The 19,361-nt window shown below is 27.6% G+C and overlaps 1 protein-coding gene across 4 annotated transcripts in view; it reads left to right on the top strand.

Moving 5' to 3' along the window:
* LOC136988465 (potassium voltage-gated channel protein Shaw-like) overlaps positions 1-19,361 on the top strand; it is a 95,556-nt gene that overhangs the window by 29,517 nt on the left and 46,678 nt on the right. For 3 of the 4 annotated variants that reach the window (XM_067286318.1, XM_067286319.1, XM_067286320.1), the window contains exons 2-4: positions 11,309-11,927; positions 12,337-13,252; positions 16,801-16,959. In XM_067286318.1, the coding sequence (XP_067142419.1) occupies positions 11,415-11,927; positions 12,337-13,252; positions 16,801-16,959 (1,588 nt within the window). In that variant the 5' untranslated portion in view covers positions 11,309-11,414. Of the gene's footprint in view, positions 1-11,308; positions 11,928-12,336; positions 13,253-16,800; positions 16,960-17,448; positions 17,491-19,361 lie in introns of all 4 variants that reach the window. The other variant, XM_067286321.1, reaches the window with a different exon arrangement.

The raw sequence follows: 19,361 nt of genomic DNA, 5'->3' as shown, positions 1-19,361 counted from the left end.
AAGATTTCATTTGGAATCGTCGATATGAATGGTTGATGCCGAGTCCGTGCCCTCCAATTATACTGAAGCCATTACTCATTTTCGTCAAGACACACTAGATAAAGCCCGATAGAAGTTCACAATTGATATTTCCTGTTTTAAAACAATTGATTAGATATTTGAATATAAAACTTTACGCATTTTACTTAATATTTATCTTATATGCATATAAAACACAGATATAATGTATACATATATATATATATATATTTTTTGATAGTTTTAACTTACGTGAAACAGACGATAATCAATCTACATAACACTCGACGAACGCCATCTACAATTTTTTTTTAACTGAAAAATAAATTAATAAAAATGTAAAATTATTCTATATTTACATAAATATTAATTTAAATTAATGATTTCATTTTAAAAAGCCGTTATGCTTTGGTAATAAACAAAATGAAATCGTAATCGGCCGATTAAATTCATGACATGAAGAAATTTTTTTTACTTAATAAAAAAATCTTTTATAATTATAATTTATTTTATTAAAACAATTTTATTGCGTGTTATTTCTAATGATTAAAAATTCTTTATAATTATCAAATTTAAAATTTTCATTGGAAATGATTACAGAAAGCTCGTGAAATTTCTGTTTGTTTATGAGAATTTTAACTGCACGTGATCTTGTCTATTTTAAATTTGAATTTTTAAAGGAGAAAAAACAATAAAATTAATTGGTTATTATAGAATTTTTTTTCTTTTTAAATTCTACAATAAAAATTACAATTGTTATATTTTTTTTTAAAAAATAATTTTAAAAACATTATCGTTGATTGCCTCCGATAAATTTGATTTTGATAATAATATCATTAGTTTAAGCGAATTAGGTAAAATAAAAAAAAAAAAAAAACAGTTTTCCTTGTAAATTATAAGAAAATTATTATTTTTATAGATCAGTAAATATTTTTTTATTATTAAAAATCATTCATTCGTTAATCAGATTTAAGTTTGAATGTGTTGACATATATATGACGTTTATTTTTTAAAACGGTCATTTCTTTCATCTCATTAGGGAAATTTCTGCAAATTAAAAAAAGTCCCTGCGTTAAGGGAAGTTTTATTGTGCGATTTACGAAAAGACAAGAATTTAATTGGAAAAAAAAATCGATTTGCCCTTTTACTATCCAATAAGAAATTTATTCACTTAAAAATAATCCAATTTAATTAGCAGAGAAGAATTTTTGACAGTTTAAAGGAATTTTAAAAAAATAATTTGTAGGGATATTACAGAAGAATAGTTTGTAGGGATATTACAGAGGAATAATTTGTAGGGATTTATTACAGTAATAAAAAATTTTGTATTTTTTAATTTTAATTTTTCGTAAACAAAAGATTATAATATTAAAATACTCCTTTTTAAATACGAATCATATCTAAGTTTACTTTTAGGATTAATTATCGCATTAATTGTGTTAGTTACGTTTAAATCACCGGCATCCGAGTATCTTAATCTCCAGAATTAAATTGATAATTATTATTACCAGCGATTTTTATAACTTTTAATTAGATAATCGAACATTTTTATGACTTAGTGAGAAAATATTGGCATTATTCTGCAGTTCATTGTAGTTCGATGCATCTATTTGCAGTTCAAGTCGTAAAACCCTAGTTACCACGACAACACCAATTTCTTCGTGACATAAATGCATTATTGCCATCGATATATATTCATGAAAGAAGAGTTATATAGAATATTTAATGACAATTGAAGTAAACAGATTGTGGTACATAGTACATAACGCGTACAAACACATAATTTCCCGTTTCAAGGACGCCAAATTTACGACTTTTCAATCTGTACATAACATTATTTAATTTGTTTTTTAGTATTTTCCTATAACTGAATTTTCAAATTAAGAAATTTAATCTGATAAACCTGATGGTTTATTTTTTTATATTTACTGACGAGAGAAGAGGGATAACATTTATGAATATTTTAAACTTTCATTTTTAGGATTTCTACCACTTTTTTATTTATTTATTTTTTTTTGTGAAATTTAATTTATGAGAGGTTTGCAAATACACAAGTGCAGAATTTAAAATTTATTAAAATGAAAACATATAATTTATTTATATAGTCTAAAATGTAAACTTATATTAAAATGAACCTGACAAATACAATTATAAGCTACTTTTACCTCTCTTGAGAGTATATAAAAATTATTATATATTTTTAAAAGAATTCTTAGCATTTTAACTGTAAAATGATTAGAGTTTTTCTTAAAATACTTTACCTTTTCTAAAATTAAAATTATGTATGAATTTATTTTTATTTAAAAATTGAAATCTTTAAGCAATAATTTGGAGAAAATTCAATAATAAATCATTATTAATTATCAAAGTTATTAAATCGTCACAAGTAAACTATCAACGTAATCAATTTTTAAATATAAGACTAAACTAAAACTTAATTAAAGCATAATTAAACAAAAATTAATAATTTTCTAATTATCGTTTTGAATTTTTAATTAAGATATTTTTATCATTTTAAATGTATAACGTTCTAATTATCGTCATAATTATTATTACTTTATAAACGAGTAAAAGTCAAATGATAATTTATCATCTCATCGTACGAAATTTCCATTTAAAAACATTAATAATACTTTTATTCGAATTATTACCTTTAAAAAAAAATCATTTTTAAAAGTTTACTTTGTTCAATTCTTAAATGAGTATGCATTAAATATGTTCTGCGGCTTTTAAAACTCGATGGTTTCAAATGGAGTGTGAAGCTTTCTGACAAAGAATAGAGTGATGAGTCTCTGAGTAGGGAAGTCTTAACTCTAAGAGCTTGATAAGGCTTATTGCTTAATGGTTAGAGAAAGGACGAGATTTTTCAAGATAGGCATCGGACTCTGATGGTTGTTTTCTGTTCTAAGAGCATATCGACTGAAAGTATTCGAAAATGGTTTGTTTTTATGTGATTTAGCTCCGTTTGTAATTATTTAAAGTTATAAAAAAAAAACAGCAATTATTTATTGTGATATCGTCACGGTGCCCGGCTGCAATTTTTAATTTATTTAATTTAAAATATATGCTCTCCACCTGAAATTGGTAGTGTCTTGCCCTTTGTACATCATACTTTTCGTGTTAGCAATGATATCTGCCTCGGCTTTCATATATTAACTCCGTTCTCGAGATTAAGGAAGGACAGACAGCAGACGGACAGTGGGAATTTATAGGTCTACATTTTTTTCAAGTTGCAGCCCAAAAACTATTTTTGATGGCCGAATGAAGAAATCCGTTTTTATTTTATCTATTAAACTTTTACGTTTTACAACTTACTTATCGCTTTTTTGATTGATTTTTATGGGCAGATTTCAATTATATTTTTCGTCAATTGGTTGTTTATATTTCAAAAACAACAATAATTTCTCTAGCATCAGAAAAATCGATTTATAATAATTCTTTTTATATATATATGATTTAATTCTTCATGAATTATTAATAATTGATGATAATTGCTTCAGAAGAGCATGAAGAACAGTATTGACATTGTAAAAAATATCATTTATTTTATCTTATTTTTCATTTAATCCATCATTTCTTTGATTAGTTTTGCTCTTACACGAACAATCATTTTCCCCCTTTTAAAATTATAGAACTGTTGCTAATACAAATTATTTTTACGCTTAAATAATTTATATCTGAAGAGAAACGAATTTATAATTATTTGTTTTAGCATTATTTAATTCCCCTTGAATTGTTTATAGGCGATAATAAATGTTTCACAGCATTATAAATAAAGGAAACGACATTGCAAACGAAGGCTTCTAAAACTTTAATAAAGTTTTGTTTTATAAATTATCTATTATCTCTGATTGATTTTTAAATATAAGATTTCTTTATCTAAACTTTCATAAAAATATTATATATTCTTTTAGATAAGGGAAATTTATATTATAAAGAGATTTTTACACATTTTTATATTATTTAATTTTCAAAAATTTATACTATATTGTAGTCCAGGACACCATTAACGCATAGGCATACCCAAGCGTGGATGGGGTCTTTCCTTCTTATGGGCTTCATCTTATTTCTCATAACTAATATTTTTGTTTTGTATCTGTAAAATACTTCAAAAGAACTTTAAAAAGGTAAGGACCCGGGTCACTTACCTTTTTAGGTAACCGGTATATTAAAAACTAGCGTTAAATATTGTATTATATTTTTAAACAACAAAATTTGATCTTAAAAAAATGACGGCTTTATCTTAACACACAAGAAATGTAAAGGAGTGAATAATTTATAACAAATGTTTTTAAGGTTCTGGTAAATGTGAGGCTCAAGCTAATCTCTGCAGAGCCCTATAAGAGCTAATAATGTTATAAATCGATATAAATTTGTATAAATTATTATAAAATAATCTCAGAATTATTTTTCTAAATTTAAAGAAAGTGTATTTGAAATATTTAAAATAATCTTTGCTATTAACTATTAATAACTGCATGATAAATACTTTATATTAACACGAATAAAAATAAAAATTACAAGTGAATTTATCAAATATTTATGATTTTTCTTATTTTTCCGATTAAATATATATCAGCTTTTTGTCATCGGTCAGAATTTTAAAAATATTAAATATTTCTACATTATTAAAAATATTCTGTGTTAATATTTTTATGATAAAATGACAATCTCATTGATACAGCAGTGGAATAAATTGCATTTAAGCCCAAAATTAAAAAAAAAAACTGTTACCCAATCTATGATTATTTCAAAGAAAAAGTCAAGCACGATTTGCCATGAAAAGTACTTTTTTTCTTCTTTTTTTAACAACGTAAGAAATCAATTTTTCTTTTATCTCTTTCTGCCTTGCGTCGATAATCATTAACCATTTCATTAATCTCCATTTAATAAGATTACATAGCATGTCAAAATTTCTTATTTCCTGCTTAGAAATCAGAAATAAGTGTTGATGAAAGACTGACGTCAAGACTTGTCAGCTGACGTCAGCCAAAAGTCAAGGAATGGCTTTCTAATTCTAAAAATCTGACTACTTCAACTAGAAATATTTCATTGGAATTTCTTTAAGACTATTTTCACTTCTGTTGATTGGCAGAATTTAAAAATTAATTGAATTTCTATTGGTACCAAAAAGTCGAATAATCCGGTAGAATCATTTAAAAAGACTGAGAATTGCCATCAAACAATTAAATTGATCAACATTAAACAATGTAAATATTTGGATAAATAGTTTAAATTTGCTTTTTTTAAATATTTAAAATAATTTTTCTTACTACTTCATTCCAGTTAAATAACTAAATTAGACCTTTCTCTTCATCATTTTTTTATATTTATACATCGATCCAAAAATCCAAAACTTTATCTAATGTAAACGATACCAGGCTAAAATTTAATGTCTGGTGCCATCTTGAAATCCGACTTATTTTATTCTTCCAGTTGTAGCTAAAGGCTATAAAAACGTTTCTTATTTTTCACATAACTGTCGGAACGGATAGTTCAAAGAACATAAATAGTGGATCGTAACATTTATTTTACTAATTGACATACTTGTTGGTACTTGGAATAATGCAAAGTCAGCGAAGTAGAAACAATGCATAAAGGCCATCAAAAGAAGCCATTCTTTTATAAACAAATCAATATTATGTTTTATTATTTTAGTTAAAATAAAATTAGTGAGGAAAAATAGCTTGCAAATGTAACATTTATTGATCTCGGATTTAAAAAATTCTTTGTGGTAGTAGTTATCATATTCGACCTCATAAAAGAATTATGAAAAGGAACGAGTTTAAAGCTAGCAAATTATATTAGGTAAAGTGAGAAAATACTTACTTAATAAGAAAATTTAATTCTAATTGAAACCGATATTTATAAGGATTCGATATAAATTCTAATCCTAAAAATCTCGCGACTGTGGTTTTAATCTTTCTAAAATATTTATAACTTATATTATATAAACATTTAAATCCTCGTATATAAATCTTAATATACTAAATAAATATTTCAAGAAGAGTTTAGAATAGATCTTAATCGGCAAACTTTAGTATTAATGTGTAATGAGATTCATCTAGTAACTATAATTTATTTTCAAATGAATCACTTGATGCTTATTATAAATAGCAAACACAAATCTATTCTAGTTTCTCATATATATATATATATATATATATATATATATAGTGAATACAATATGTATTTAGTAAACACAAATAGTTTGTTCCGAACGTTTCCAATATATAGGCTACGTGTGTGACGGCCCGATAGCCGAGTTTTAAAGTATCGGGAGACAAGAAAACGAATCCAGACGGATCGAAAAACTCTAGGAATTTTTTGAGGATGGTCCATCTTGAATATGTCGGGTCATGTCCTTCATGGGCTTGATTAAAAAATCGTTTTAGTGCCCTCAAGATAGAAAGAGTAAATACATATGCACACATATACATACCCACACCCCTACAGGGGTGGTCCAAAAACCGTGCTTTTAAAGCATTGATTAATGATACATATTTATGCCAAACAATTTGTGAAAGTGGGTTAAAGCATGTAATTTGGGTACAGAACAAAAAACGATTTCATTTTGAGCAATTTTTATAGTTTGTACGTAATGCAGTATTTGAATAAGACGGCAATTTAACTTTGAAACTGTTAATTGATTTTTGTGCCGCCATGTTTGTAATAAACATAAAGTTTTGATTAGATATTGAAAAAATATTTTCACACGTTACTGAAAATATAAACTGTATATCATTATCATTATTAACTTGTGTTAAAAATTTCGATTGAATTTTTTAAAAACTGAAATTGTGGAAGCATTTTTGAGAAAACGAAACTGTGAACATAGGTGGAAATGACAAAAAAGAAACTCCATAAAAATGTGGCAAAATATCTTTATAACTCATGAAATTTATATTTAGTTATTTGAGACTTAAAGCTGCCTTTCCGCAATAAGTTCAAATAATTAGTTTACATTTTAAAGTAAGCGAAAATAATAAAAAGGCATCTTTGAGAATATCTTTATATAACATTTTGCGAGGACTATGCATGACTTGTAGACAAGCATTATGCATTTTTCACCGAGCAGAACAGAAGATGACAAGATTGTTGAAGAATGACTGTGGCTTTACACAAAGAGCTATTGGAGACGTAGGAGAGTAGAACAGATAGGTTTCAAATAACAACTGTATATATCGTCATACATAGATCATAAAGTTATATTTAGCTTATATACAGTAGCTTCAATTCATCACTTTCTTTTTCATAGTGATGCAGCCTTGATGGCGCTATTCTATCAAATATTAACTGCCTCCAAAAATGCATGTCTTGGAACCAAGCTACTAGAAATCTCTTATATATAAATATCTACAGGTGACTTATAAAAGAGTTATTTACTCGCTTCATCCCTTAAATCATCGAGATATGAACGATATTCAATTATCACCAATGGTCCTAACTCTATAGTATAGCCTATATCGTTATCAAGGATGATTTGTGTTGTGCAAAAATCGGATTAAATTTTATCTTGGAATTAATATCGCGCGTAATAATCAGGTTTAGAACAATTTAAACCTCAATCGGATAAAGTCTTTTTTTAAAGAGTAAACTGCCAAGAAACAATTGTCAAGCTTTCTCGATGCAGCCGAAGAAAAATATGTTTATCGTCAAGCCAATGGAAGGCGAATAAAGTTCTATCTTTCATCACTAATACAATTTCCTTCGTCTCCATAATCAAATTGCTTACTGTCATCACACAAACTACTCTGACATTTTCTTATCTACGATGATAACGCTTTGTATTTTTATTCACTTTATTCCTCTCGTTATTAAATATAATTAAAAGTAGGCCATGAAATTGAATAGTGCGAATATGTTTATGAAATTTCCTCAATTGAAAATTTCTTCAATTAAATCGAAGAAATTTCGAAATTCAAGAAATGCTGCAAATAAAGATATATTGAAAAATAGAGAGCATAATCAAATTTTTCTAACAGATTTATCTTTAAATATCTAAACGATAGGAAAAGAAAACTGCGATCTTAGCAGCTATAATCCCCATGCAGACAAGTTGTAAATTTTTTTTACTCGATCAATACTTTTCATTACTTAATTTTTTTCATGGAATCAGTCGAGAAAGTATTTTCAATATTGCATCTAGAATAATCTTTTAAATATTATTCTTCAGGAAAAAATGTGTTGATAAAATGACTAGGTTGTAATGTTATCTCTTTGCTTTTTATTACTATTATTAGTTTTTATTATTTTTTATCGCCATTTTGTAGTGAGTTATTTTCTTTAGTCATTTTTTCCATAGCTTCGTACTGACGGATTTCTTCACATAAAACTAACATAGTCTTTCTGAATGAGCAATCGTTTATATACAGATTAAACAAAAAGATCTCGTAGGTTGGATATTTGTGCCAATGTTTATGAGTAGTAAACAACCACTAAGAGGATAAGCGGTAATGTTTTATATGGAACAAGCGACAAGGCTGGATATCCTGATTTAAGTGGGTTTGCTCCAAAAAATCTCTTAAGATGACAGAAACAAATAAAATAATTTACTTTAAGTCTGAATAAATACTTGAGTAATGAGATTAAAGAATACTCCAATTTCAAAGTGATTATCTTTTTAAATTTATTGTTTTACTTTTAAAAAAACCAATAAATAATCTAATAAGAGTATTGTGTTCACTTAGTAGAGTAAGTATAAATAGTAATGCCAGTAACTAGTACAGCGATTTAAGGAGAATAATATTAAATTTTAATTAGACAAACTTACAAAATGATTACTATGACAAAATTTATAATAATGAGGAAGCTTAATGGAAATTAGTTTGATTAAAAGGTGTGTTATCATGGAATTCTCCATGTTCCTTTGACAAGATATGCACCTGAATATAATTTAGATTGGCGCTTAACATTCATAAGAGAGAATTATAATAAGTATATAGATATTTGACTAGATCTAATAGAAAATATTGATGATATTCTCATACAGGGGTCTACTTTACTTCAATTTTAATGTAGATATGATAAATATAAATTAAAATTTTTCATATCCTTTTTCATGCATAAAAAACTGACAAAATTTTAAGTTAGATAAGTTTTTATAAATAATTAATTTATTATTTATTTGTTTTTATTACAAACATCGAAAATAATTACGTTTTCAATACGTCAAAAGAAACAGCAATTCATTGCGATAAATAATTAAAATTTTTCATTTAAATATATAAATTAGTAGCTTGTACTTTAAATTATTCAGATCAGATTACAAGGTTAATCGAACTGATTAACATAAATGTACTTTAATAAGTGTTGTTTTATTGATATTCTATATTTTAATAGCGAGAAGTAAATTTATTTCTATAAATTATCAAATATAAACTCCATTCGTATAAATAGAAAAGTAATAAAATTTCATAAGAAAGAAAGAAATAGAATGATTCAATTACACAATTTCTTATTATACAATTTTATACAAAATATCTTTCATTAACAATGATTATCAAAGTTCCTAAAAATTTATTAAGGACAGGACTAATACTTGTTATAGTCTTAAGCTGTGGTATATAAGAGGTCTTTCCTCTGCGCCAAATAATAAATTAAAAAGCACGAGTACCTTCATATCGTCAAACCCGAGCTGTAGCTTGTTTAACTTGCATGTTACTCTGACTCTGGATGAAGCAATTAGCCTATAACATAAAGATATAATCATCAGACTATAAACACGATTTAGTTTATACTTAAAAATAATCAATTCATTTATCAAAATAATTAAATTTATTAATTGCCTTAAGAGTGCCCAAAGGGTGAAAAGATTCAAAAACTAAATAAATTTATTAATCGAATATTAATAATATAATTAAAAATAAGGTTTTATTTCATATTTTTATTACTTTTTACAATTAATAAAATAACAAACGATTACGAAAAAATAACTTGTCAATGATTTTAATTGAGTTTTTGGATTTGATTATGCTTGTTCGTTCCAGAACCTGGTTATGATAAGATGTTATATTAAGAAATAAGAATTCCTTGGAGACTTTCTCCTAGATATTCGATCGAGTCCGCCAGGAATGACCACAGAGGTGTGATTCTTCTTCTGACAACAGTCACAACAACATCCTTTAACTCGATTCTTTTTTGATTTTTATTCTTTCGATTCCATAAAAAATGATTCCCGAAGATAATATTTCATCCCGGTTCGATCGAAATATTCCAGAAAAATACTTTTAATTTACGAATTGTTTAACGGAGGCTTTTGTCGACAGCTTGTAATTAGCATTTCAGGCTGATTAAGCGGAATAAAATATTAAAAATTAAAAGGGTATTTAAGAGAATTCGTCTTACGCTTTCAAAGTTTCTTGTAAACAATGAAAAAGAAGAATTTTCCTGTTAGCGAGCAGGTCTAAGTACTTTCTTCGCTTCCGTATTCTCTTCTATATCTAATCCATAGTTTTTGTGCTTAAGTCTTGCTAGAACTTGTTAGATGAATTGAGGGGAAATAAAGCCATTAGTAGACGGAGTCGGTTCGATACAAACGTCGAAGATGTAGCTATTACACTGCTTTGATTTTTTTTTCCCTCAACTGCTTCTTACATCGTTGCATTATATACTGTTACAACCTGTTAGTGATGCATGGACACATGTTCCCAGATTGTAAAAATACGTACCGGCAAATTTTATCGTATAATTCTTAATCATTGTTAAAGCCGAATGGTTACTGTATTTTCTTCTACTTAGCTTAATGTAATAGTCGAATTAAGGTTAGAAACAGAACCGCAAAGGTTATAGTCACAGAAATCGAAATCTTTAATTAGAAACTGATCTTTCTTTGAATCAATAGTAAGTTACATTACAATAATTTGTTAAATATTTTTTAAATCTGTTATTAGATATATTAAAGTATGTTTTGTATGACTTATTTCTATGTTGCCTGCTCATTGTTGACTCCAAATTTATTTATTTTAATATGAAAAAGCTTTTGTTCTATTTTGTTCAAAGCTTTGGCTCTGAGACCCTAAAAATGACAATCGTAGCACATCATAATAGGTAATATGGAAGAGTTCTACCGAAAGAACATTTGCCTCTCTCAATTTCCAGATAATCTCTTATTGTTAATTAGTCTCACAGAACAGAATAATAATGAAGCATATAAGCATAATTTTTATCGATATTTATTTCATCAAACTCTAAAATATCATACACTCTAAGTCAAAATGTTATCCTAATATTGTAATGCTTATTTTATATAAATTACATAAACATATACTGTATATATATTTATTTACAGATAATAATGTAGCGAAAAGACACAATGAGTTGTCGTAAAGCGGATGTCAAGGGCTGCAAACAGGTCCTCCAACCATCGCCAAACTGAAGAGCTCTGAAGGTTCATCATGAACTTGGATGCAGAGAATCGAGTGGTGCTGAATGTTGGTGGTATTAGACACGAAACATACAAAGCAACTTTGAAGAAAATTCCAGCTACTCGCTTGTCCAGACTGACAGAAGCTCTGGCGAACTATGATCCCGTACTCAATGAGTACTTTTTTGATAGGCATCCGGGTGTATTTGCCCAAGTGTTGAATTACTATCGTACGGGCAAATTACACTATCCTACTGATGTGTGCGGCCCTTTGTTCGAAGAAGAACTGGAATTTTGGGGCTTAGATTCTAATCAGGTGGAACCTTGTTGTTGGATGACTTATACTCAACATAGGGACACTCAGGAGACTTTAGCTGTTTTGGATCGACTCGATTTGGATACAGACAAACCGAGCGACGAGGAAATAGCTAAAAAATTTGGAATGGAAGAAGACTATTTTGCTGGCAGGATGTCCTGGTGGCAAAAGCTTCAACCAAAAATGTGGTCTTTATTCGATGAGCCTTATTCTTCCACTGCTGCAAAGGTGAGGTTGGTTTAACTAAGTTTAAATTTTGCAAAATAATATTTACGCTAATTCAATTCATTGCATAATTTAATATGCTTTTTGATATTCATTGAATTTTGTAATAAAGTTTTGGAAAATTCAGCAAATGTAGGTTAAATAATATTAACTCGCACCTCAATTATAACAACCAATCATTTTCATTACTTTGTACTTCATTTTATCTTTTATTTATTTATAAATATTTTGGTAGCTTTTAAGGTGTTTATTGGCAGTTACATCGGTGCACTAATCTATAATGTAGTATTTTAATATACCGTAGGCCATATTAAAATAAATCGCCTAATCTAGGAAACGATAAACCTAACATTGGAGGCAATTCTTCAGAATTATAATGCCATTTTCAAAATATGATAATTTTCTTTTTCAGATTATTGGAGTAATATCGGTATTTTTCATCTGTGTATCAATTCTGTCGTTTTGTCTCAAGACCCATCCAAACATGAGAGTTCCTCTTATACGTAACATTACGGTGAAAACAACAGAGCACACTGAAGCTTGGACACTTGATAAAACGCAAACTAATCCACACGAGGCTTTTTTCTACATCGAGTGTATATGTAATGCTTGGTTTACCTTTGAAATTTCCATAAGATTTATTGCTTGTCCCAGAAAATTAGAATTTGCCAGAGGAGCTGTAAATATCATAGATTTTACAGCAACGCTATCGTTCTACATTGACTTGGCACTGCAGAGATTTGCTTCCCATCTAGAAAATGCTGACATTTTGGAATTCTTTAGTATAATAAGAATAATGAGGTTGTTTAAGTTGACAAGACATTCTGCGGGACTTAAAATACTCATACAGACATTTAAAGCCAGCGCTGGTGAACTGATTTTATTAGTTTTCTTCTTGGTATTGGGTATAGTTATCTTCGCTAGTTTGGTATACTACGCCGAGAGAATACAGTCAAATCCTAACAACGACTTCAATAGTATTCCTTTAGGATTATGGTGGGCCTTAGTCACGATGACAACTGTAGGATACGGAGACATGGCGCCTAAAACTTATGCTGGGATGTTCGTCGGTGCCTTATGTGCATTGGCAGGTGTTTTGACAATAGCCCTACCTGTTCCAGTTATCGTATCAAATTTTGCCATGTTCTATTCCCACACCCAAGCGCGCGCCAAGTTGCCCAAGAAGAGGAGGAGAGTTTTGCCAGTCGAACAACCCCGTGGTCCACGGGTGGTTAGACCTCCTAATCCCAATGCGGATAATCCACAGGGAAGAAGAGTGAATGCCCTCAAACAGAATCACCCAAAGGATATCTTGGGACCGAAAATGGGTGAGTGAAGTTGTGAAATGTTTCAATTTTGTTGTCTCTTACCATCTTGGAAACTGTTGAATTTCAAAATAAAAGTACATATACATATATGTAGAATATGTCTGTCATCCATAGAGTATTTCGCGACGCGCTGGAAAGACATATGCTTATACTCAACATTCCAGGACAGCCTTACTTAAAGCAGTTCAATTCTTGAGAGCCAATAGAGAACAAGCTCGAAAACGTATACAGTTTTTATAAAACTAGGCTCCATATTTGAATTGTTTCATCTAAGGCAAACCTGTCGATGTTTATTTAAATTACAATATAGGCCTATAGTATATATTATTTTCATTATTTTCTTTGGTTTTTTTAATAATGGCTAAAACATAATGCTTGTAATTAATAAGCTTTTTTTTCTTTTTAAGTTATCTTTTCATATATATATTTTACTTTCAAAGGGTTGATTTTTTTTCTATTAAACTTAACAAAGATAAGCTTTGTAAGTTCGATCATTTTTACATTTTCTTTGCTTTGATTTTGTATTCTTATTTAAAGTTTCTATTCTATCTTTCTCAACAATAATTGTTTTTATTTTCAAAATGACGTACAGGTATATACTAATTATTAACCAACACAAAACCATAATCATCAAAACAATTTTTATCAACAGTGAATAACACTCTACTTACAAAAAAAAAACTAATTCTTTTCAACATTTTAAAATCTAAAGTCAAGTGGAATCGAAGCTTTGCTTCCTATTCTTAATAACTCGAAAGAATATTATATGAAAATTGTCTACTGGCATTAATCTCTTAAACGAGAGACAGGTGCAAGTTTGATAAATTTTAAATGAATTTTCGAAAACTTCAAATGGAAAATTTACGAAAAAGATATATGTATGACAGGGCGAATTTAAGCTTTAATAATAGTAGATGCTAATCTTATTACGAATACAGATCATATTTAACAAACAAAAAAAATTAGAATTAATTTATATATATATCATGGTTTAGATGAATGTTTTGTTACATTTTCTGCGTATTAAATAATGAAATTACTTCTGAAATATTATATTTGAACGAACTTATCTATGCATCGAATTTCCTACATAATGCAAGAATGCAAAATGGACCATTGACTCACGAAACGCACGTTTGTATTAATGAGAATTCCTAAGGTTGAATGTGATGAAGATGAATATAAATGAGATCGTTTAGCAGCAAATCGAAATTAAAGCATGCCACATTAGGAGAAATTCGCGATATTTATTTTAACTAAACTATTTTAATTTTAATGACGCAAAAGAAAAATTATGGAAGAAATAAAATTTCTAGAATAAATTTAGCACGTAATCTATATTTGTTGTTTGGGGGATTGTTCGTAAATCAACACTTTCGCAAATTTATTGTTGTTGTATTTCGTAGTTAGGTTAGAATTAAATCTTGGTTCCATTATTCTAATCCCCAAAATTGCCTTAACATCTCATTTTAATCCCCCGATTAGGAGAACAAGTTTGTTTGCAAAGTGCATCGATAAAGCCATCCTTTTCGCTATATTTTTGCTTAGCTTCAAACAAAAACAAATACGAATATATAAAAATTAAACAAAAATATATCGAGATAAAAATGTTTTAGTTATTCAACATCTTGCAATAAATTAGGAAACAATATTTAAAAGTATTTACTTGATTTAAAAGAAATGTCAGGCTGTTTTAGCTGCGAGCCATTCTTTGTATAAACACGAGAAACGTCTGCGTTTGGTTTTAATTGTCTTTCTCTTCGTTTTTATTTTTGTTTCACTTCTAGAAAATCTAAAAACATCCTATTAACATTTTATTCCGTTTAACAACTCAAAATATCGTATATGTCGCAAGCAAGAAAGGAAAAATATAGTCTCTTTTCGCTATTACCCACTCGTACGATTTTTTTATTTTTCTGTTTACAGGCAACAGCTTCTATTATATATATATATATATTCTATTCTTGTAGTGAATAAGCTAACAGAATGGCTTCTATTATTGAAATTTGAAGAATGGTCCGGACTGTTGGTGTACTTAATCTTGACACCTTTTGGCACTTTGAAGAAACATCTTAAACGAGATAAATCAATAATCAGCTTGAACTCGATTCCACGACAGCTGTTGTGTGTCAGTCATTCTTGGGTTTTTCCGGTTTTTATTATTATCAACCGTACGTTACGGTCGGATGCCAATGTATATTTTTTGAATAGCATCGATTAGTTTCCGAAGTCTCGTAACTAGTAACGCCATCTGTTAAGCGAGATACATACTAAAATCATTTTCTAGTTTTGATAAATTGGATTTAGGAGAGAATATAATTCGTAGCTTAGGATATACAGGAAAGTTTAGCTGGGAGAGTGTGAATTCTACGATATGTGACCAGCTGGCCGTGAAAGACAGATTCTAAGTCTATCGATTCTCGCAGCCATGTCACTTCTAAGCCTTTCTACAAATAGCTCTCTGGACGTGACACTGATATAGAAGGGATTGGTCGCTTTATCACACTTCTTGGTCCGAATGTCTCCTTTTTATGGATAATAGTTCTGGGATTATATCAAAAAAAATATATACATATTAAAAAAAACCTGTGTTGCAAAATTTAATTTTCATTCTTTACACTACAATAGAATAAACTAGGCAATAAAAAAAAGCGAAGAAAATAATTTATTTTTTCATTCGTTATTAATGAAATATTATTTTAATACATTAAATAACCTGATGAATTTTTTAAAACAATATCGATTATCCTTAGAGGGTTTGCGTGCACAAGATTAATGTCGCCATGTGGAATGCTTTATATCACGGCATGATTTAAGAATGGAATTCTAAGACTCTACTTTCAAACTTTTCTAGATGGTTGTCGACTGAAACTTTTATTCGAAAATGTGATAAAAGATCGGCATTCGTCTCTAACCCAAAGTTTAAATTTGAAGGAGAAAAAATCAAACCGAAAAACCTATTATAGACTTAAAAAATAAATAATTAAAATACGTAATTATTATTGTTTAGGAAGGACGTCGTCGTTCCTGGCATTACTGAGTCATAACCGAACTTTTTCAAAACGTAAACTTGTTTTTATTGCTAAGAAAGGCATCAGTTTATGGCTCCCAAAGGTCAAACATCATTTACGTAATCTACTCAGTAGAGGGGATTTTTTCCTATTCATTATTACAAGTTGAAGTTTCATTGTCGAAAAAGTATTATATCAATTTTACTATCCCTTATGACCTTCTGCTCAATTTTTTTTTTTTTTTTTTTTTTCCATCTCGTATGATGAAGATAAAATTCATGGCTAATTCACTCTTAATCAGCATTTTCTATAAATTAAATAAACCCGTGTTAAGTTTAGACGAGGATAAAATTAAAATTAATAATAATAAAAATGTTTTTAAATTCAAAATCAAATTAGAAAATGATAATGATCGAACACGGATCAAGCGCGTAATTGGAGCGACTTGTGATAAAATTTACTTAAAAAGTGATACCATTGATGGGGGTGTTATAAACGAGTTTTACGCGTTCGCTTAAGAATCTGCCTCTTTAACAGGAAACCGCGAAGAGACGATTCCGATGCTTATGTTGAACCACTCGGAGACTAAAGATGAACCCACTCTACCAAGGAGCCGAAGATTGAGTACTGCTGACAAATCGCCACCGAAACTTATAGATCTTGGTACTCCTGCCAGGATTGGAAGTGATAATACCGGTAATATATTAAAAATATAATCTAAAATCTTTAATTTCTTGAATTTTTCTTATTATAAAATCGAATAAAAGCACATTCTTAAGTAAAGCGTAGCGAAATATCTATCCTGTTTATAAAGCAAAGTTTATAAAAGCGGAATTACACTGCTATAAAGCAATTTAACATACACCGTAAAAATAACTGAATAACCTTCCAGCTCATAATTTTGATATAAGTTAAATAAAACGTTTTTAAAATACACATAGTTATAAAGTATAAATGCTATAACAAAAAATAATCATAAAACTTAATAATAATAATAATAATTAATAATAATAATAATAATAAAATTTAATTTATCTTATTTTTCTTTGTTATTATTTAGTGTTTAATTAGAGATTGAATTTTTTTCTAGTAAAAATAATTTGAATAAAAATTAATAAATTATATATTTAATTTTTAAATTAATAATTCATGATTATTTTATTTTCATGGTGTTTTCTATAAAAGAAAAAATAAAAATTTGAGTTACTGCCAAATAACATTTATCAGGTAATACTCTAAACTACTAATATTTATTATGATAAATGACAAAATATTTAATTTATTATTTTTTTATAAGAAAAGGATAACGTTATTATTCATAAATAAAATATAAACTAAATTTAATATTATAGAATATTATATACAGACTGCATTATGAATATATAATAAATAATTCAGATTACCATTTTTTAAAATGATAAATAGTACTGTACCATGATAAATCTAAATTATGAGAGTTATTTCTTTCATATAGAATAATATCAGGGAATGTGTAGCCAAGGTGATAAAAGAAATTTGATCAGAAATGATAGCAGTCATCATCTCTGTTTCATTTATTCATACATACATTTGCTCTTACAGAATAATATATGGAATAATTAACATAATTGGATTATGGCAGGTAGTCTCCAAGGTTTTTTGTTTGTAGAATTTCACTACACATGTTTATATAAGCAATTTAATTTTAAAATAAAAAAGAAGGAAAAATGATTGAATGATTAACATAGGGAAAATAGGTATTTTATTTATAAGGTACTTCATAAATAAAATTTCAGATATTTTATTATCCGATAGCAAAAGTTTTAGTTATTTCTGTTGTTTATAGAATTACGTAAAAAATATTTAAAGATGTAAGGTATTAGTTTTAATGAGAGAGGTTTTAAAGGAGATAAATTAAAAACAAATATAACATTTTTAGATTTTAGGTTAGGTTAGGTGCTAATAAGCATGACAAAGTATTAGCTTTGTGCATATATTTACAGCAATTTACAGCATTTTACCTGAGTAATAAGTTTAATATAATACACATAAAAATAGGCTTTTAAAAGATTAATTTATAGATTTTCTTTCAGTTTGTAAATCAAATCATATCAACTAACACCTCCACATATTGACACATTTGATAAAAGAAACTTTCATATAACTTTTGTTTTATTAAAAATGTTATTTATATAGATTATTTATCAATGGAAAAATAGGAAAAATAAAAATAAAGCATATTCTTCTCAGTTAGATATTGGTTTATATTTAGACCAGACTTTTGGATATGTTTGTTTTATGAAATGAATTCTATATCAGGTGAATAAAATCTCAGCCAAATCTATTATGATTTATAAAATACTTATTTTATAAACAAGCAAATAATTTTAATTCAGTGTTTTAATCAAAGAAGAAGTTTATAGGCTTAAAATTAAAATTATTCTTTGTGAAACACAGATCTATCCATATCCGATTTTAATTTTAAAAATTTAAACAGGTAATGAACAATGATCAATAAAATATAAAATAATAAAATTTGCATTTAATTAATTTTCTTATAATATAATAACATCTCCTCCTCAATTTTCACTGATTTAAGTTGCTTATAAAAGTTTTAATGAGAATAAAATATTGATAAAAGTTGGAAAAATTAATTATTTCAATTATTAGTCATAGAATTAATTTAAATTTAATTCTTTTTCAAAATTTCTTTATGAATCCCCTAATAATCCTTCACTTAGCCATAACTTAAAAAAAATGCTTCTTTTCCCAAAAAACTATTCCTTTATGTAATCTTATAAACTTTTTATGTTGAACTTTATGGATTTGTCCTTCTGTAAATAATGGCCAATTTTATATAAACTTTTAAATTATTTTGATAAATAATAATTAAAGTACAGTATTATAATTTAAGTTGTAAACAAATAATAAAACAAATACTGAACTTTGTTTATATAGCAAATTTTAAAATATTATTTCCAATTTAGACAAAAGAAAACATGCTCCAAGTAATTTTAATCTTTACTTCCAGCCAATTCTTAAAAATTAGTTGAAAAAAAATAGTAATTTAAATTAGAATGTAATCTATAAATAAATCTAATAAATTAATCACATTTATA

This window comes from Centruroides vittatus, unplaced genomic scaffold (genome assembly GCF_030686945.1).
Source record: "Centruroides vittatus isolate TY-2023 unplaced genomic scaffold, ASM3068694v2 scaffold_3315, whole genome shotgun sequence".
In the NCBI taxonomy this organism is placed as follows: Eukaryota; Metazoa; Arthropoda; class Arachnida; order Scorpiones; family Buthidae; genus Centruroides; species Centruroides vittatus.
Note: the sequence above shows the minus strand (reverse complement) of the source record. Positions and strands in the feature narration are given on the sequence as shown.